General features: G+C 37.5%; 1 protein-coding gene across 5 annotated transcripts in view; it reads right to left on the reverse strand.

Annotated features, from left to right (window-relative positions):
* The window catches only part of ANO4 (anoctamin 4), a 426,134-nt gene that overhangs the window by 77,564 nt on the left and 327,058 nt on the right, over positions 1-21,512 (reverse strand). For all 5 annotated transcript variants that reach the window (XM_058741647.1, XM_058741645.1, XM_058741644.1 and 2 more), the window contains 4 exons: positions 19,484-19,605; positions 16,019-16,153; positions 14,861-14,957; positions 10,185-10,245 (listed from right to left, as the gene is read on the reverse strand). In XM_058741647.1, the coding sequence (XP_058597630.1) occupies positions 10,185-10,245; positions 14,861-14,957; positions 16,019-16,153; positions 19,484-19,605 (415 nt within the window). The remainder of the gene's footprint in view (positions 1-10,184; positions 10,246-14,860; positions 14,958-16,018; positions 16,154-19,483; positions 19,606-21,512) is intronic.

The following is a 21,512-nucleotide window of genomic DNA, read 5'->3' on the forward strand; positions in this document are numbered from 1 at the left end:
TAAAGACAACACTTACGAAAATAGATGCAAAAATCTTAAAAATATTTTAGCAAATCAAATACAGCAATATAGAAAAAAAAGATAATACAGTTGACCCTTGAACAATACAGATTTGAACTGTGTGGGTTCACTTATACATGGCTTTTTTTTTAATACCATACAGTACTCTAAATTTTTTTCCTATTGCTTATGATTTTTTTATTTGAAAAAAATTTTTTTAATGTTTATTTATTTTTGAGAGAGAGACAGAGTGCAAGCAGGGGAGAGGCAGAGAAGGAGGGAGACACAGAATCCGAAGGAGGCTCCAGGCTCTGAGCTGTCAGCACAGAGCCCGATGTGGGGTCCAAACTCATGAACCGTGAGATCATGACCTGGGCTGAAGTTGGAGGCTTAACCAACTGAGCCACCCAGGCACCTCATTTCCTTATGATTTTTAAATACTGTTTTCTTTCTCTAGCTTACATTATTGTAAGAATACAGTATATAACACATATAACATACAAAATTATGTATGTTTCTGTTATTGGTAAAGCTTCCAATCAACAGTAGCTATTAGTAAAGTTTTTGGGGAGTCAAAGATTTTCAACTGCATGGAGGTTGGTAAACCTAATCTCCACACTGTCAAGAGTCAACTATATATACAATAAAATGGGTTTATGCTAGGAATTCAATATCATTGTAGGTTTTGAAAGTGAATCAATTTAATGAATATATTAACTACCTTTTAAGAAACAGAATTATTGGGGCATCTGGGTGGCTCAGTCAGTTAAGCGGCCAACTTCTGCTCAGGCTTCATTGTATCATGGCTCAAAGGCTCATGAGTTCAAGCCCTGCATCAGGCTCTGTGCTGACAGCCCAGAGCCTGGAGCCTGTTGCAGATTCTGTGTCCCCCTCTCTCTCTCTGCCCCTCCCCTGCTCATGCTGTGTGTGTGTGTCTCTCTCTCTCTCAAAAATAAATAAACATTAAAAACATTAAAAAAAGGATTATCTTATTAATACAGATGACAACTTTTAACAAAACTCAATACCCATTCATGATAAAATTCTTCAGCTTGACAAAGGGTATTTACAAAAACTTATATTTTCTAGCATACTTAATAGTATAACACTTCATGCTTTTCCCCCAACACAGAACAAAGAAAGGGTGTCTGATATCACAACTTTTATCTAACATTATTCTGTCACTGTAATATGGCAAGAAAAAATTAAACCCATATGGGTTTGAAAAGAAGAAACAAAATTGTATTTATTTATAAATATCATAATCATCTATATTGAAAATCCTAAGGAATCTACAAAAAAGTCAGTAGCTTTACAAGTGAGTTTAGAAAGGTCATAGGATATGAGATAAATATACAAAAGTCAACTGTATTTCTACAGAGTAGCAATGAACAACTGGAAATTAACATTATAGAAATGAAACTATTTATAAAAAATAAAAAAATATTAAATACATAGGGATAAATTTAACAAAATATCCCAAACTGCACATTGAAAACAGTACAAAATTGCAGAGAAATTACATATCATTTAAATAAATAATGTTCACAGACAGACATATTTGATACTGAGTTTTTCAACCTTCCCAAAATGATCTCTTGATTCAACTCCACCACAGTCAAACTATCAGCATCTTTTCTGGTAGTAACCTACAAGTTGATTCTAAAATATAAATGGAAATGCACAGTCCCTAATATAGCCAGAACAATTTTTAAAAAGAATAACACTTCAAGGCTTACTATGGTATAATAATCAAGGCAGTGTGTTATTGCCATTAAAGTACACATATTCCAACAAACAAAAGCCAAGGACTAGACAGAATTCTACCAGATATCTAAAGAATACTACTCCTTCTCAAAATTCTTCCAAAAATAGAAGAGGAGGTACCATTTCTAAATTCATTTTGTGAGGCTAGAATTATTATGATACCAAAACCAGACAAGGATGCCACAACAAAAGGCCAATATCCTGATAAATACAGATGCAAAAGTCCTCAACAAAATACATTTGTTCTGGAAACAAGCTTGTAATCCAAAGCACCTGTATTTCAATGCAAAGTTCAATAACCATTGATTCAGTTGTGATCATGTGATGTTCCGCCATCACGTACTATTTGTATTGCAACACCTTGCTCATTTATCAAGTTAAAATTTGTTAGAAATGCTTGCTTGTCTTGTGGAGCACTCGCAGAACAAGTTACTCGCAATCCAAGGTTTTAATGATTAGCAAACTACTGGTGTTATATATGTTAGTGATGAATCCCTAAATTCTACTCCTGAAACTGATATTACACTATATGTTAAGTAACTGGAATTTAAATAAAAACTTAAATAGAAAAAGTAAAAAAATATATATATTAGAAAATTAAATTCAGTGTGACACTAAAATGATCATTCACTAGGATCAAGTGGGATTTATTCCAGGGGTGCAAGGAGGTTCAACATCCATAAATCAGTCAACATGATAGACCACATTAACAAAATGAATGATACAAATCATATGATCCTCTCAATAGACACAGAGAAAGCATCTGAAAAAATTCAGTATCAATTTATGACAAAAATTCTCAACAAAGTGGGTATAAAGGGAATGCACCTCAACATATTAAAGGTCATGTATGACAAGCCTACAACTAACATTATGCTCAGTGGTGAAAAGCTGGAAGCTTTTCCTCTAACACCAGGAACAAGACAAGGATGCCTACTCTCACCACTTTTATCAACACAGTACTGGAAGTCTTAGCCACAGCAGTTACGCAAGAAAGAGAAATAAGAGGCATCCAAATTAAAAAGGAAGAAGTAAAACTGTCACTACTTGCAGATAACATGATGTAATGTATAGAAAACCCTAAAGACTCCAGTAAAACAACTGTTAACCAAAAACCATTAATAAACAAATTCAGTAAAGTTTCAGGACACAAAAAAAGAAACATAAAAAATTTATATAATACATAATTGCATCAAAAAGAATAAAATAGCTAGAAATACATATATCCAAGGAGTTTGAAAGACCTATACACTGAAAACTATAAGACATTGATGAAATAAATTGAATAAGATACAATTAAATGGAAAGATATTCTGTGCCCATGGATTGGAAGAATATTAATATTGTTAAAATACCCATAACCTACAGATTCAGTGCAATTAATATCAAAATTCCAATGGCATTTTTTCACAAAAACAGAAAAAGCAATCCTAAAATTTTATGGAACCAAACTAGACCCTAAATAGTCAAAGCAATCTTGAGAAGGAACAGTTATGGAGGCATCACTCTCCCTGACAGAACCACATAAAGAACCTTTGAATTTTCATTTAAATAAGTTTATGATCTCATTTATACATAGAGTCTAAACACAGACAAACAAACAAACAAACAAACAAACAAACAGAACCTCTAAGCTCAGAGAGACAGAGACCAGAGTGTGGTGAGGTGGCGGCTGGGGCTGGGGGAAATGGGTGAATGTGGTCAAAAGGTACCTATTTCCAACTATAAAATAAATGTCAAATAAAAGAACAAACTACTTATGTATGCTGACATGTTGTTACATAAACTAATTTCAATCACATTAAGCTTAATGAACAAAGCCAGACACAAAATGCTAAATTGTGAATGATTCTATTTGCATGAGATTCTAAAACAGGTGAAAGTACAGTGGTAGAAAGCAGGTTAGAGGTTGCCAAGGGTCTCAACGCAAAGTCATGAGGAAACTTTCTGGAGGATGAAAATGTTCTATATCATCATTATGGTGATGGTTACTATATACATTTGACATAACTTGTCAAATTGTACACTTAAAATTGCTGGGTGGTGGGGGGGTGACTGGGTGGCTCAGTCTATTGTGTCTGACTCTTGATATCTGCTCAGGTTGTGATCACATAGTTTGTGGGTTTGGGCCCCATGTTGGGCTCTGTGCTGACAGCATGGAGCCTGCTTGGGATTCTCTCTCTCCCTCTCTTTGCTCCTCCCCCACTCTTTTGATCTTTCTCAAAAATAAATAAATAAACTTAAAAAAAAAGAAACATGAAATGTCTGACCAATATTTAAAAAAACAAAATAAAACTGCTAGATTTTATGTAAATTATACCTAAATAAAAGCTGACAAAAACTTCTCATAATCCCGTCACATGGAGAAAATCACCATTACTATTATGACATAATTTGTTTTCATTAGTATTTAATATACCTGAAATCACATTTATCTGTATACTTAATATATATTTACCAGTTTTTAAAATATAATCTTTGTGCTCTATTACCTACTTTGAAAGACTAGTTTTTAGTGGCTGCTTATAATTTTGTAATTCATTCTTCTATCATTGGATATTTATTTTGCATATCATAAATAACTAAAACTAGGAAAACACATTTATGTATAAGGTTTTTACTCTGTAATTTAGATCTTTTCTAAAGACCAATTCTGCATAATATTTTGACTGAACACTGGAACAGCTTTCTAAGTGGCCTACCTGCTACCTACTGGTCCCCACTTTCACTCCTCCCATGCTGTTGCCAGGGTTACTTCCCAAATACAACTGATGACATCACTCTCCAGTTTATAACTTCAGTTGGCCTTCTGTTGCCTATAGGGTGAAGTCATGGTTCCCTGTTGCAGCACAAATGTCCTACGATAAGTAAACCTCAGCCCCCAACATACTGTCTGTTAGGGGTTGAATTGTGCCTTTCATAAAAGAGATGTTGATGTTTTAACCTCAAAATGTGACCTTATTTGGAAATAAGGTAACTGCAGACTAACTAGTTAAGATGAAATCATACTGGAGTAGGGTAGGCTCTTAATCCAATGCATTTTAGTGTCCTTATAAGAAGACTGCCCTGTGAAGACACAGAGACACAGGGAGAATACAGGTGAAAATGGAGACAGAGATTCAAGTGATGCATCTACAAACCAAGGAGTGTCAAGGATTGCTGGCTGTCACAAGAATTTAGGAGAAATACATGGGACAGATGCCCCCTCAGAGCCCTCGAAAAGAAATGACTCTTTTTATACCTTAATTTTTTACTTTGAGCCTGCAGAACAGTGTGAGAATAAATTTCTGTTGTTTTAAGCCATCCAGTTTGTGGCACTTTGTTACAGCACTCTAGGAAACTAATACATACTATATGTTCCTATCACACTGAACATCCTCTCTTTTCAGAGCTTTGCCCACACTGTTCTCAGTTCAGAATGTTTTCTATACCTCCCTCCAACCCCTCTCCTTTGCCTGGCAAATTTAAGACTTGGTTTCAGGATCTCCTTTTGTATAAAACCTTCTCTGCGCTTCCATTTTGCTTCAGGAAGTTGGCAGCATGGACCCTCATTGTCCGATTGTAAACTGTGTAATTACCAATCTCAATACACTATGAAATTTTTGACAGCTGAGATCACATTTTACTCATTTTTGTACTCCCATTGTCAAGTGATAGTGAGAATGCATTGTCTGGTGAGTAATGAAATCTTAATACATCCTATCAAAGGTACATGACATGATATACAAACTTTGGAATGACTTGAAATAGGCAGACCAGATCTGGTTTAAAATCTAGACTCCACCACTTAGCAGTTACTGGGTAATCTTGGGCAAGTTGCATAACCTCTCTGAACCTCAATATGTTCATCCATAAAACTGGAGCCGTAATTTCCTTCTGGTGGGTTATGAGAAATTGATGGTGTCATAGGTGATTATACCTACACACCTAATAGGTATTTAGTAAATGTATACCATTTTTTTGAAAATGCAACCACTATTTTTTTTGTTGGACATATAGGTAAGCTATAAAGATAAAATTGCTGTAAATACCTACAAATAAAAGGAAATTATTATAAAATTTATTTTAAAAATGAGACATACTTCACTAACAAATTTTTGACAGAAGCATTTAAAGAATCTTTGAATTTCCATTAAAATAACCACAATCCCGGTTTTCTGTTTTGGAGAACATTGAGGACCTTGATTTGATTATTTACTGAGGGCAAATAAATTTTTGGCAATGAAAGTAAAAAGAAAAAAAAGAAAAATGATTTAAAAAAACCCAAAAATGAAGAAAAGAGAAATATAATCTGCTTCCTGACAAGTCTCTGCCAACATCTAGTTCCCTAGTGACTCATTTTCCCCCCTAGGGAGAGAAGCTAATTTAGGCCATAATTGTTCTGTTTCTTCAATCTTTCTGCACAAAAATGAGCACTGAGGAAAGAGCGACACTGTGGTTCAAGCCCAGAGCTGTAGGCTCACAGTGTACCTCGAGGGTCCCCGGGAGGCCCTGCCTCACAAAGATAGTGGGGCCCCACTCACAAAGGTAGTGGGGTTCTGTAAAGCTTTTTAACCCCACACAAAGGCCCTTCCCAGCTGCTGCAGAATGATTCTAAATGGAGCCCTATTGTTTCTGTCCTGAACACACAAAGCAAAGGGCAACAAAATAAACACATCAGCCCCATCCTTTACAGGTCTTGTAAACCACTTATATCTATTCTCAGCATCTCTGCAACTAGCAGTTTCCCAAAAATAAAGTGCATTTGTTTTCTTAAATGTAACTTGTCAGTCATAAAGGATAAGCCTGACACCACTAAGCTGAGCTCCATTAGAAGTGACACACTTTTATGGAACATCACTGTCTCAAAGCAGTATAAATGGGGCTTGGGATGAGGTTAACAGTCCTTTATCATAAAGTTTATATCTCTGAAGCAGAAGCAAACAGGGCTACAAATAGTAGTCTATCTAGCAATAGACTGTAGAAGCTAAGAGTGCCCCGTTTAACTCCTGGGTTTGCCACTTTCTAGCTACTACCCCAGTTCCCTCATCTATCACATGAGGATAATAACAATACCTTCCTCAAATGCTGCTATAAAAATTAACTTAGAGGATACTGTACAATGCTTAGGATGGTGTCCAGCACATAGGAAACCAACAAGTGTGTGCTATTATTATAGCTGTTACTATTGGCCTTTCCAGATTTCTGCAAAGAGCATCTACCAAGAAACACCTGGGGTAAGTCATTCTTCTTCTCAAATGATTACATTTCTGGGAACCATCCAAGATTTAAGCAGTAAGTTGTCAACTAAGACAAAGCAATTCAGACAATGAATTATTCCAGGCTTGCCTTGCCTGAAGTGGTCCTAAAATGTTCGCTTCTTCCCAAAGGTTATTACAATACATCTATCAGATTCTTACTGGGTACCCTCCAAAGCCCAAGGATTGTCAAATCTCCAATCCACCCACTTGGAACTCAGAAGTTTCTCAGCTTCGTGTTCCAGAAAGCCACCCCCAATCAACTGAAGTTAGTAGGGATAAAATACACATATTTGTTATCACCAGCATAAGGCATTCCAACTCGCAAAGAAGGGATGCAATCCCCTTTATAATGGTGGTACTGTGTGAGGGGTAGAGGAGATGATGACCTCTGCACTTTAGACAAACATTATAATACCCCAGAACTTTACTTCTCTATAGTCTCAGTGGATAAACTAGGAGAAGAAAACATCATTTCAGTAAAAATTGGTGAAATACTAAAGTAGGTAATGTATATTTATGTATTAATTCTTCCAGAAAATTACTCTCTATGCAGAAGAATTAACTCATTACATAGTAGACTCATGGCCCAAAGCAGAGCAGACCAGTGGGTATGCCAGGGGCAGATTATAGGTATGCATGAGGTAATAATCCCTTCAAACCTTCAGGCAGGTGAGGGCAGTATTATCCCTGGCCATGAGCAGACTCATTCATGTACATCAGGATGCTGTGCAAATAGTATTTCATATGTGTGCCACAACTGGAAAAGTTTGGGAACTCCTGGTTTAATAAATGAAGACATTTTCTAAAGTATCCTCATTTGTAACCATGGCATAGCTTAAGCACTGGATGGCTTATTATACTTCCTGATCATGGTTACCAATACAAGTATATTCTAGAAAAACCAGATATACAATTCTTGATCTAAGAGTTCAGTCCCATAACCAAAATTCTGTTATGATTAGATTCTTTTGTTTGCAAGGGACAGAGATGTACTAAGGGGTAGAACAAATAATGAGGGCTTTTCACAAAGCCCTCCCTGTCAAGGGAGGCAGGAATCCCATGGGGATTAAAAGACTGAGCCTATTCAGAGACTGGATACAGAAGCCAGCAGTTCAAGAGACTTCAGCCATAGGAGATCCTAGGTCTTTACCCTGATACTCCACTAATAACACAGCTTGGCTATATTCTCCCTGTTTCCCTTTGGGGGACTGTCTTGCATTTCCTCCTAGTTGGCTACCAGTTAGCTTCTGGACTCTCTGCTTTCTATCATTTCCACTAGCACTTTGCTTTTGCGTATTCCAAGGTTCTGATTTCTCATAACTTCAACATGCTCATAATTCTTCCTACTTCCACCTTATGTTCAATCTCAATTTCCTTCTTCCTCCCTCCCTCATGACCTTCATGCACATTTCAGTGTCAATTCCTATAGCTAACTCCCTGTCTCTCTCCACATTTTTCAATCCATATTCTTTAGAATAAGACTGTGGGTGATCTTGCTAGTTCCTCTTTGGACAGAACTTCAGGTCTTCTCCCAGGCCACTTACTAACCTATGGGTTTTGGGTCCAATGCCCACTGACAGAGGCGCTAGAGTCACAGGTTTAAAAATATGTCCCTTCAGGGGGCCTGGGTGGCTCAGTTGGTTAAGTGTCTGACTTTGGCTCAGGTCACAATCTCGCAGTTCGTGGGTTTGAGCCCTGTGTCAGGCTCTGTGCGGACAGCTTGGAGCCTGGAGCATGCTTCAGATTCTGTGTCCCCCCCTCTCTCTGCCCCTCACCTGCTCTCTCTCTCTTTCAAAAATAAATAAACATTAAAAAATTTAAAAAAATATGTCCCTTCAACAGATATGTACTGGGAGAGACAATTTTTTCTTTGAATATCTCTAGGTAGGGAAAACAGAATATATCTAGAACAAGTCTCCTCAAGAGAACAAGGCTTTTGTATTTCCAGTTGTCAAAGAGACTATTTAAATACATTCCTTGTCTTATAAAGAAACTGTTTTGATAATTTGCTTCTCTTTCCCTTCTCTTTTCTTTTTCCCATCCATCCATCCATCCATCCATCCATCCATCCATCCATCCAACAAATATGAATCTCTGTCTTCAAAAGAAATGTATGAATCTTCAATCACTATAATGATCCTTGAGGAACATGAACCTACTAAGGGAAATAATGTGTGTATGCAACTCATTTTAAGTGTCCAAAGAAGGCTAGAAGTCAGTCAAATGTTGTGAAGTTCAAAGGAGGAAGATGACAATTCAGTTAGCCTCTGAAAGATGGAGAAGATCTGATATTCATTCCAGACACAAGGAACAACATGAGCCTAAGTCTTGAGTTAGCAGAGTTTTGTAACATCAAAACTGAGATTCTGGAATTTTAATTTCTAGAAGAAATGCATAATAATTGTGAAAAATTCAAACCAAATTGAAAACATATAGTGTAAAAACCTGTCTTTCATCACTGCTCACTTACCCTTTCCCTTACCCATCACTGCTCACTTAACCTCTCTCCAAAGATAACCACAATTGTTTATTATGAATTTGTCCAGACTCTTCTATACTACTAATTAAAACTTTATAATGATTTCATGAGAAAGATACTATGAAACTCATTTTACAAAGAAGTAGGTAAAGTACTTTCCTTGGGTTAAGAAATTATTTAAGTGAATGTTCCATCACACCTTGTTATTATGGAGCTGTTGACTTAAACTGATATAGAAGGACTCAATCCAGCTTTATAAGGAGCTCCGTTTATAGGGGGTCTTTTTAACCAGAACTGAAAGAAACCCAGAGGTGGGTACTCATACATTAGCTGGATGAAATGATTCCACTCACAGCAGAAAGTCCGATATATACTTCTGTGAGTACTTAGATCTCACTAGAATTTTTGATATATTGTAAGCTTTATTTTTGTCTCCAACAGAAGGTGAATTTTATGTTAATAATGAAATGTTGATGAAAATCTTGAAGGTGTAAGAGAAATCAGACATATTTCTTCTCTATAACATTATTTTTTAAATAAATAAATGAATTATTTATCAGCTTGTGTCCAATAGAATGGCCAACTGAATTTATGCAAGCTTCTTCCTTTCACATCCACAGGACAAAGTCAGATTTCTGAAGGAACATATTATAAAGCATATAAGGGGAACTCAAGTTACATGGATGCAGGACACTTACCCCAGACTGCCATGAAAACAGCAAAGAATACAGTAGCTCCGTTGTCAAAGAGGTGAGTTACCTGGGAATATTATGAATCATAGTTAAACTAGTTTCTCATATACTATATTTCAATTCACATTTGTTTCAATTCTATACAAATAAATGAATTTTGCAGGGTTTCTTTGGGAGATACTCATTTTGGATCATAATCAAGAAGGGAGTTCCTCCAACTGAGTAGTTTGGATATGCAAAAGAGAATCTGTACCCTGTATATGGGTATCATCTAGTTGGAAATTAATTAGCAGCCCCAAGAATGCTAAGAATTTTCTTTTGTACACCATAAAAACTATTACATGTGCACATATGTATATGGAAAATTTATATTTAAGACCAGAAAGGTGTGATTGTTGCTGCTTTAAAGTCTTCTGATTTCTATTTTTAATGCCTCATTTATTCACTTTGGAAACATGGATATTTTGTTTGTGTAGTTTTGGGCAAACATTTTTCTGGGTTGTCCTCTGGATTTTAATATTACAAAGAAGAGAGAGCAGACCATTAACAAAATCCACTTCCACCTTTATTAAAGCCTTGGGTAATCATTGTATTTATCTATTACACACAACACAAATACTTTATCTAGCAAATACTTTATTGCTAGAATAATATATTCTATCACAAATACCACAGCAGAAAGCAAAGATATTTGTCTTGCAAAACTGCTATGCTCATTTCCACCTCCAGGATAAATCACACCAATGTCATGCCAAATTGAAATGATGACTGATACATTCATAAAGCATAACCTTTTTTGGGGTGCTTTATAGCTCTGTATAAAATATAGTTTACTGTCCCTTGGAGAATGCACCAACTATAAACAGGTCTTTTCCTGTTATATCATATTGTGAAGTATTTCAAAATTTTCCAAAAGTTTATGCCTTCTTTTTTCTTTGAACATAGGCGAGATGAGCAGCATTCAAATATTTAATGTAGACAAAAGGCAAAAGCCATTTTATTCATACACCAGAGGGACTGTTAAGTTGTATATTGCATATTGTATAATGCACTGAGAATTAAATCAAGCTTGAGAGTTCCAGTTATATGCGACTGGTCTGTGCTATTAGGGTATTTATAGGGAGTTGGTGGAAGTTGTAGCCTGCACCATCAGTGTAGATTCTGGAATGAATTGTGGTGGTCATTGTTTTTGGCTGCTCACATGATCTTTCCTCCCTTCTCCTGGTAATAGATCTCTCTCATGTAGGTCACTAGGGGGCATGTGGTTGAAACAGAACCAATTAGAGTCCCTCCCTGGGACTGATGTACAAACATGTGGAGAGAGACATTTTTCGGCTGCAGTTATTTGGGAACATGTGAATCAGGAGGGGTGAGTTAATATGGACTTCTGGTTCCTACTAAAATGTAAGTTAAGATAGACTGATGCCTCCCTCTGCCAAAATCAACCCTGGAGAAGCAAGATAGTAGATTCAGGGAACTAACAAAACACAAAAACAAACAAAGACTCTGAGAAACCCCAGGGGAGATGGAAAGTTGCCTTGAGTTGGCGTGTGTGTGTGTGTGTGTGTGTGTGTGTGTGTGTGTGTGTAGGTGGTAGTATATGGTGGTATATGGAGACAGTTAGTGGCAGTTCCCAAACAGCGTGGGAGCTCAGCTTGGAGAAATACATAATTTCTACTCCAGCCTCTCCCTCCACAGTCCCTGGACAGTTAGTTTCCCCTATCAAATCACCTGCAACAGGGAGGACAAGCTACAGGTGTTGGTTCTTGGGGTAATATAAGGGTGCTCAGAGTTCTGCCTGGTTGAGGAGATGAGGAGGTGCTCCCTGGCCATCTGTCCTTACGCATTCTCTCTTCAGTCCATTCCTCTTAAACTTCAGGGCTAGTGGATAACAATCAAGGGACAGTGGCTCCGCCCAATTCTCTTTTGTTCTAGGCAGGCTTAAAAAAGAAACTCTGACCAAAAAGTCCTCTGGAAAAGTGCAGCGCATAGTGGTGCCTAGGACACATTGTCCTCTCCTTCTGTCAAATCGCCAGGACTGACAGCTGAGTGCTTGTCCTATGACCGTTACCCAAAGTAGTTGACACCTCCAAGAGACAAACATGCACAGGCCAAAACAATAAAGTATTTGGGGAAGACATCTGCCTCCAAAGAATTCCAAACTAGACAACATACAGGTTCTGAAAGAGACATTCTGTAATGGCAGACCAAGAATTTTTATAAAAATATGCCTAAGGAGATAAAGAAAGGAAGATATAAGCCTTGTGTTGTGGCAGTCAGCAGCCACCTTCTTGAGCATGTGATGAGAACTTGTCTGCAAAACGAACATGTAGAGAGGTAGCCGAAAAGAGACATCTGGGGGCCTGGAGGCCAAGTTCTGGGCTGTGAGGGCTTTCTTCCCAGACAGTGTGGGCTTCCAGTATCTTTTCCAGTGAAACAAGCCAATAAGTCCTTTCTGCTGACCTTGCGAATGTAAAGGTTGAGAATGAAGCATTCCTGACCAGCAGAACAGCCATTGATTACATTGGATCGAGACTCTGATTTGATCCAATATTCCAGTGTATCCTCAGTTCCATGAAATCAGTTTGGCATTTCTAATAAGTATTTCTGAAGGAAACGCTATAGAACTTCAGTTATTTCATTCTGTAGTGTTTCAGCTTTCATTTTATTAAGTTTTTAAAGGCAAGACCAAATCTGAAATCCAGAATCTAAACATCTTGTAGCCTCAATATGGCACAATGATATGTTTTCCAGTCAGATAAACCAAGGCCTAGCTACTCACTGCTGTGTGACCATGGAAAAGTAATTTTTACCTGAGTAAAATCAGAGTAATAACATCTACCTTGAAGTTGCTGTAAGAATTAGAAATAAAAATGTAGGTTGCCTAGCTACTTTGATATCTATAGCCTAGCTGTTATTATAATTATTATTGTTCTAGATCTTATGTTCAGTAGGATAGCTGCTCAACTAGCTCCTATAAAATCTGAATACTCTAAACTGTCCATTATGATCCTTTTAAGGGATTGTCATGGATCTCCTAAAGAGAGAACTTCGCTCCAGTCATATTTTTCCATGTAGAAAACAAATACTCCCAAGCAACAATAACAACAAAACATTGGTTTTCTGAGACTCCCAAAAAGCAGACTTTTTAAAAATTTTTTTTTAAAGTTTATTTATTTTTGAGACAGAGAGAGACAGAGCATGAACGGGGGAGGGGCAGAGAGAGAGGGAGACACAGAATCGGAAACAGGCTCCAGGCTCTGAGCTGTCAGCCCAGAGCCCGACGCGGGGCTTGAACTCACGGACCATGAGATCGTGACCTGAGCTGAAGTCAGACGCTTAACCAACTGAGCCACCCAGGTGCCCCCCAAAAAGCAGACTTTTTACACCTGAGTCATTCAAGCTTAATTCATGATCTTTAAACAAATTAGACTGCTGACAAACCTCTTTGGGCCTCACCAAATCTGTATTTCCCAAGCTCATTCTGTTAAGTTTGTCCCACTTTCTTGGGTCTATCTGTATGTTCTCCAAAGACAGGGAGAATATTTTGTGCTTTTTTGGTACCTTGCAGCATTTAGCCAAATCTTCCTAAAATCACACCTGGCTGCTGTGGTTTGGGCTCCACCCACATGGACTGGACACCTGCATTGCTGATAACATCATGGATGGGCGGGCTTTTGGGCTGTCTATCAAATGTTCTCGTTAAAAATGAACAAAACCCTGCCATGCCAACAGTATAATTAGATAGATCCAAGCTGCAGGGATTGCAGACATTCAATAAAGTCTGCCAACCCTCTTTGTATCTGAAGTCTGGGCAAGTTGACAGGCAGTGGTGTTTGGAAAGTCTTCAGCAGCCCATACTCCAGCTATTGCTTTGCATTAGTGAGACTGACTGTAAGTAAAAAATAAGGAATTCAATGAATGTGTCTAAAGTTTAAATAAAAGCATAACATGGGAAAGGGACATGCAATTATATATAATAGACATAATGATGCTATGTATTTGTTCTTTTCAAAGCACTTTTCCATATAAGACTATCTTCTTTGGTCTTCAGGACATTCAGTGGGGCAGAGAAGGCAGCTATCACTGTGGGCATCTTAGAGATGAAAAAGTTCAGCCTCAAAGAGACTGTCCATGTGCAAGATCAAGGAGGTAAGTAGCTGAACTAGTCTTGAATCTAAAATTTATTTGACAATAATAATGGTGAAGGAGAAAAATGATGGCGGCTCTCATTTACCAAGATCTTACCATTTGCCAAGCATGTGGCTCAGTATACATTTCAGTTTATTTCTTATAACCATTGTATGAAACAAGCATCATGTTCTACATTTTACAGATAAGAAAACTGTGGCTCAGAGAATTAAGTAACTTGTTCTTGGACTGACAGGTGGTAAAGAGCAGAGTCAAGATTTGAATCTTTCTCTGACTGTAACAACTGTACTCTTTGCAGTTTGCACACTGAAGCTTCTTGTGATGATAATCAGAGCTAATACATTTAAAATACATATACAGTAAAAAACATATTTGAATTAGAATACCAAGTGATAGAGGTAACTCTCTCCTACAACATAAACTTGAGAATCAAGGACCAGATATTACAAAGAGAATACAGTTACCCTCTGTTCCTCAGGAAAATGTATGAAAGATTCAATCCACCTAAAATGCTGCAGATGTGAAATTACCTTGGCATAAACGCAGCTGTCTGACAGCCTCATGAATGGACAGTATTTATCACACACAGGACACATGATGATATCTGTAGCTTGGCAGACTTCTTTACTGGAAAAGAGAACAGAAAAGGACCACTTTTTAATGACATAAGAGCATGTTTTTCCATCCAATTTCACCAGAATATTCAACCACTAAATAAGACCCAGTAGACCAGATTTTTGTCCTGATTAGATTCCTAGCCTTATCTGTTATTAATGTAAACAAATGCCTGAAGATTTTAGTAATTTGATAAACCTACTTATTTATGAGGCTGTTTCTTGGCTTTAAATATTAATAAGTTAAACTCTGAAAATACATGAAGCAAAACATTGGATGTTATACCCTAAATTACACAAAAGTCATTCACAACATTGCACAGATTTGAAACAGTTTTGTATTGAATTTTAGGAACCACAAGGTACCTAAAAGTGTCTGCCTCAAACTCTATGTGTATGGTAAGTGAAAACTAATAATGGAGTAATAAATAAAAATATGATGCATTAGTTCTGGGGGGAAACTACATACCCATTAACAATTTCACCAAAAAGTAAAATACTTTTATAGGCAGGAGAATCAATCCCTTTTACTTTTGTAATCACTTCTAAAAGGCACATTTATTATTTAGGATCACTGTTCAGCCTGGCAATAAACTCTGTACAATACCTTAAACTATATTATGGTGAGAGAGCTAACAATCTTCAACATCAATCATTCTCGAGGCCCAACAAGTTGGTAAGATGTCTTTCTGGTTTAGGTTTAAAGGGTCCTTACAAAAACACAGAATTCATAAAAAGGGATTGTGAACCTGCCACTTTGCAATATTAGAAGAGAAAAAGGAAAAAGTCAGAAAGAGAGTAACTTTTAGCCAGTGAATGGAAGTGATTTTTTCTGTGGATACAGAGTGGCTTATATGCCTACAAATGTAAACCCTGCTTCCCTGGTATATGAAGACTACAGCAGCATGGATAATGGATGGAAGATCTTGTGAACTGAGCCTTTTGATTTCTTTTAGGAGTGACTGAGAAGGAGGTTAGAAGGAAAAGTGGGCCCATGATCTGGGAACATCCCCAAAGTACCACCACCCATCTCTAAATAGAAGCAAAGGTAGGTTCACCCAGAGCTCCCCATACCTGACTTGGCAGTGATCCAGGGTAATGACTCCATACAGAAAGACAAACAATCCAATGAAGGCAGCTGGGAAGAGCATGCCAGTATACCAGCCCAACCAGGCAAAATACAACCCAATCTTCTCTCCAAAGTACCGCCTGTGTAAGACACAACAGCATTTTAACACTTTACTCAGTAAGTTTACTTTGTAGTGTCCTTGCTGATAAACATGCATCTAAGAGAATAGATACTTGACCAAATTAAGGCTCTGGGCTTCAATTTCTTCTCCTATTATTATATATTGGAAATAGAATAAACTCTTCCATACAGGAACATGATTATACACAAGCTTGTGTAAGAACACAGAGCAAAACCCATGCGCATTCAGGAAGATATGACATTTCTTACTACAGAACCAGGAGAACTTGAAGTGTTGGTGACAACACATCATCTCATCTTTGCCATTTCCAAGCGTATGGTTGTTTGTAGCACATATATTATAATGACATATATTTTTAAAAACAGGAAACAAAGTTACTGTGAAAAACTTTAAACACCCCTCTCAATATTCTGTAGCCTTATAAGATGTTTACAATGCTAGAATTGCATGATATTATAAAGAAAATAACTCTAACTACTGAGATTCAATATGAAGGGACACTGAGAGCAACTTTTCCTCTTAAGTGATGATTTTTCACAAGTTTCAACATGCACCTCTAAAAATGTTTTTCAGAGACTAACCAGTCTGCCTAGTGCCCTGCATTCTGTGAAGTTCAGAGGTATCCAGGGAATTCCTTGTTTTTTTTTTTTAATTTTATTTTCAAACACCATTAATAACATAATTGACTTACACTAGAATACAACCCAAACTGTACTTTCTATGCCTCTCAAATGCTACATGCTATAGTTAGAAGTTCATTATTTTGTTTAAAGTTTATTTTTATTTACTTTTGGAGATAGCAATTGGGGGAGGCACAGAGAGAGAGGGAGAGAATCCCAAGCAGGCTCCGTGGTGTTAGCGCAGAGCCTGATGTGAGGCTTGAACTCAATCCGTGAGATCATGACCTGAGCTGAAATCAAGAGTCAGACACTTAACTGACTGAGCCATCCAAATACCCCAGAAGTTCATTATTTTTTAGTTTAATATAAGAATATTCTAATTATTTTTTTATTCTCATTCTAAACAAATGTTGTTTACCACCTATTTCCAAATACTGGCTTCTGCTTTCCTCTTAGAATGTCCAATGGTTCCTAAAAGCTCCTAAAAGATGGAATAAAGATTATCCCCTTTATCCTATCTTCCACTGTTTTCCAACATAAATTTTTCACTCCCTGAAGGCTTCTTCAACATACATTCAAATACACAGATAAATATTCTTTTATTCATTCAACAAATAGAAACTACCTTCCAGGTGGCAAATATTGTGCTATGAACTGAAGATAAAATGATGAACAAAATAAGCATGGTCCCTGCTCTTGTGTAGCTCACAGGCTGATAGAGTAGATATACATCAATCAATTAAAGAAATAAGTTTATACTTAGAACACTGGGAAAAGGGACTGTTCTCCCTTTCCTTTTGTGGAGTCCTCTTCACAAAAGGAGAGGAACATAATTCCACAAATATATAAACTAAGACCATGTGATCACCTTAATTAGGGAAGACTTCTCTGAGGAGGTGACTATTAGCTAGGAAGGACTGGGGACAGGATAGAGTATTTCCAGCAGAGGAACCATAATTACAAAGAACCTGTAGCAGAAGGAACCAGGTAAAATAAGGGCAGTGTGCCTGGAACACTGATAACAAGAGGTGGGCTGGTAAGCTAGGTGGAGGCTGGACCTCAGAGGGTCTTGTAAACCATGCTAAATGCATTGATCCTTATCGTGGGAGAAAGGGAAAATCATAAGAGAGTTTTAACATTCAAGGGACATAATCAGATTCACATTCCAAAAATACCACTCTGTCTGCCGGTTAGAGAATGGACTGGAAGGGACCAGAGTGGGAAAAGGAAGACCAAGTGTGGGACAACAGCCATAGTCCAGGTTGTAAGGTGAAGGAGGCAGTATGGTAGAGGAGATACTAGGGTGTGGCCAGATTCAAGAGACATGGAAGAAGCAAAATTTATAGGACAAGAGCTATTTAAGAGATGAGATTTCCTAGATACTCCAAAACTTCATACTACTCAAATCTTGCTTGTGCTTTTCCTCTCCCTTCCTTCTGGGCAATACAAATCCCAATCTCTTCCAGGCTCAGCTCTACAGAGCTTTCCACAGAAGCACCTACCCATATCTATCCTTCCCATTTTTCCAAATTGTTGTAAAACTTATCATAATACATTTTACCTAACTGTGCATAGTCTTGTACTGTTTTCTAGTTGTTTCGAGTATGCAGAGCCTGTTTTTATGAAGGAAACTGAATTTCTTAGACATGGTGGCTTCCAACTGTCTTTGCCCAAGGTATTTAGCGTCATACTAGAAACACAATGGGTTTAATGATAAACTGCAAAGTCTTAATCAAAACAATGTCAAGGACAGATATTTTGCCTGCAGTACTTTTCTGTAATTTTTAATCAGTGTATTCCTGTAATATTGGGAGTGAGGCTGGGAAGAGCACTTACTTGTATCCTTCCCACCCCCACTGTTTTAGCATGTATTGAGACTGGTCAAAAGAAAATGCTCTCATCTCAGAAAATATTTTCCACTCACCCAGATCATCTGGTTTATTTGTTACTGATACATAGAATAGTACACAATTCGTCAGTGCCCTTGGATCAATAGGAGTAAATACTTAGTAACAAGGACTCTGGCAGGAAGAATGGCTAATTGCCCAGGGAGACAAAAATATAAAGTGAGCTGTCTTATTATTTCATTTTCCTCTGGGCTCAATTTTTGAGGGCACTAGTCAGAGTAAATCAAATCAAGCTAATCTAGGAAATGAGACATGACTTTCTCTTTTATAAGGAATCCACAAAGTATGGACTATTGGTACCCAATGTTAATAATAACCAGTCTGTAAATAAATAATGAGATGTCAGAGAATAATGCTGCCATGAATGCTGAAAGTTGAACATACATAAACAGTTAAAAAAGCATACATTTCCAATGTCATCACAAGTTAAAAGCAGATGTACTGATTTGACTTGCAAAATCAAAACAATCTTTAAAATTTACCAGTTGAAAATTAAAATAAGCCTGAAATTTATTACAATGACAGAATCCGTATTTCCTACTTACACAGTGACTAATATTCTATTTGCCACTAATATATGTAAGCATCTTTCTGCAGTCGTTATTGATAATTTGTCAATAACAGTCACATGGATGGCCTGCTCCTTATAAAGTCCTGTGGGAGGCCTGGCCAAGTTGCCTTTTTGAGATAAAGCCAGATTTGATCAAGAGCTATGTAATTCAGACTTTTTTCTTGTCCCAGCTGACAGTCTTCCTAATCATTCTGTGCAAGCTTTATATTTGCAGCTGGTTAAAAACTCACCTTACAAGATCCAAAGGCTGGTATTTATACCACACGCCCCAGGAGGCCCAGCACTCATAGAGCAGATGTCGGTGGTTTTCCGCTCCATGGGTTCTAATGGAGTTTTTACTTCTGTAACTTCCCTGGGATAAAAACACCACTGCCAGTGAGGTAATACCCAAAAAAAGTCATAAGGAAAATCTGACAGTAATACTAGTCTATTATGGCAAGAGTAGTGATAGGGGTCATATAGGAAAGAAATGGATACATATTATTGAAGGCAAAGCAGTTATTGTGGACATAATCTTGTTGATGGTGCTGTGTAGTAAAAAGCACATGCTTGTTAGAATCCGGCAGGTTTGAACTGAGTTCGAACTCAGTTCTATTTTTTAGCTGGAAGACCTTAAATTCTCTGAGCCCTGGATTCCTAATTCATAATGGAACTAAAATATCTGCCTCATTGATGTCTTTCATGGTTTGAATGAATAAAGTGTCTTGCCCAGAACACATGCCTAAGACTTAGTTACACTTGTCTCAAGACAGGGTAGTTGGTAAACAGCCATAGCTGTTCCCTTGCCTTGTCCACGCAAAACCCTAAAATATAAAATCGGGATATAACCTCAAAATTACAACAATTCAAATATAATCCAACCACTTCATGGAACAAATGACGAGACAAAGGGCCGGGGGACAGGCGCAGGTTTTTCTGAGTTCAGTTAATGGCAATGCTAGTTTCACAAACAGAAAAAGCATTTTCTGGAAGTGGACTAATTATTAACGTTAGTCTGGGAAGTTCTTTCTTGTGGAAGGTAAACCAGGCTGAAAGACAAGAAACTCAGGTTCTAGTCTCAGGTCAACAAACTCACACAGTGACTAGAGGTGGGTTAACCTTTCTCTAAACCGCTATTTAAAATTTTAACATGAAGCGTTGGCAACAATGTCTGCTCTTCCTGCTTTCCTGCCTTTAAAGGTTATTATGAGGTTAAATAATATAATTAAGCTACACTGAGAATAAAGAGTCACAAGAGCAATTATGTTATTGTTGTTGCTATTACTGATTTGGAAGTTCTCTTCTCATAGAATACAGGGCTTTACCAAGATATGGAAGCCACAAAGACACCTTGAGTTACTCCATGGGGTTTCAAAGCTGCATCTTCTTAGACCTCCTCATACCTGCCACCTACTCACCTACACAGATACTTCTGCTCCCCTACTATTGCTCACTATGGACAAGGGCTTGGCTGTGGGAGAAAGCAGTTGTCTTCGAAACCTTTTTGGGGCCATGCCAACTAATAACTACAGGAGGCCACATGATGTTTTCTGGGGAAATCTGTCTTTAGAGTTCAGAATCACCTGTGTGTGGCTCTAGAATACCTCTGGGTCAAAATGTTTGCTTTTGTGATACTAAAAGAATCATTCCTAAAATGTTTCATGGCAGTCTGTAAACAGGGTCTCAGACTAAAGCTTCTAGTTTTCTTAATGAATAAGATTTGTAAAATTCTATATCACCTTTGTGTGCTTGTAGTATTTAAAACAACAGGGGCTGTACTCTAAGCCAAATAATAAAGGGTATGTTTTGGAAAGACTTGCCATTTATGAACTGTTGGAACAGTTCTCCAAAGTTTATTGGCAAACTGTTAACATCATTGCTAGTATAAGGCTTCTGGAAATCACTCCCAGGAGTTCCAGCCTGGCTAGTTTGTGAGGTCCTACAGGGCATGGGCTGTGATAGTCATCTTTCTGCTGTGCCACACCATGACTGGTACAAAGTAGGGGCTCAATACCATGAAGATGAGAACCATCTTTCACCAGTCATGAGGATTAAATCCCTGTAAACCTATGTGTAAAAGAGAATTCTGGGTTACATAACCCAAAACAGAGTTAAGGGTAATCACAATTACATTTACTAAAATCCTTATAGACGACAAAAACCATGAAGCAAATAAGGAGAATATCAAAATTTATGTAACTTAAATGAGCAATAATATGTACAATACTATTCGTTTCCATTCATCACCCTCTGGTTACCAGAGACTTTTCAAAATGGCTC

Source organism: Neofelis nebulosa, chromosome 8, assembly GCF_028018385.1.
Source record: "Neofelis nebulosa isolate mNeoNeb1 chromosome 8, mNeoNeb1.pri, whole genome shotgun sequence".
In the NCBI taxonomy this organism is placed as follows: Eukaryota; Metazoa; Chordata; class Mammalia; order Carnivora; family Felidae; genus Neofelis; species Neofelis nebulosa.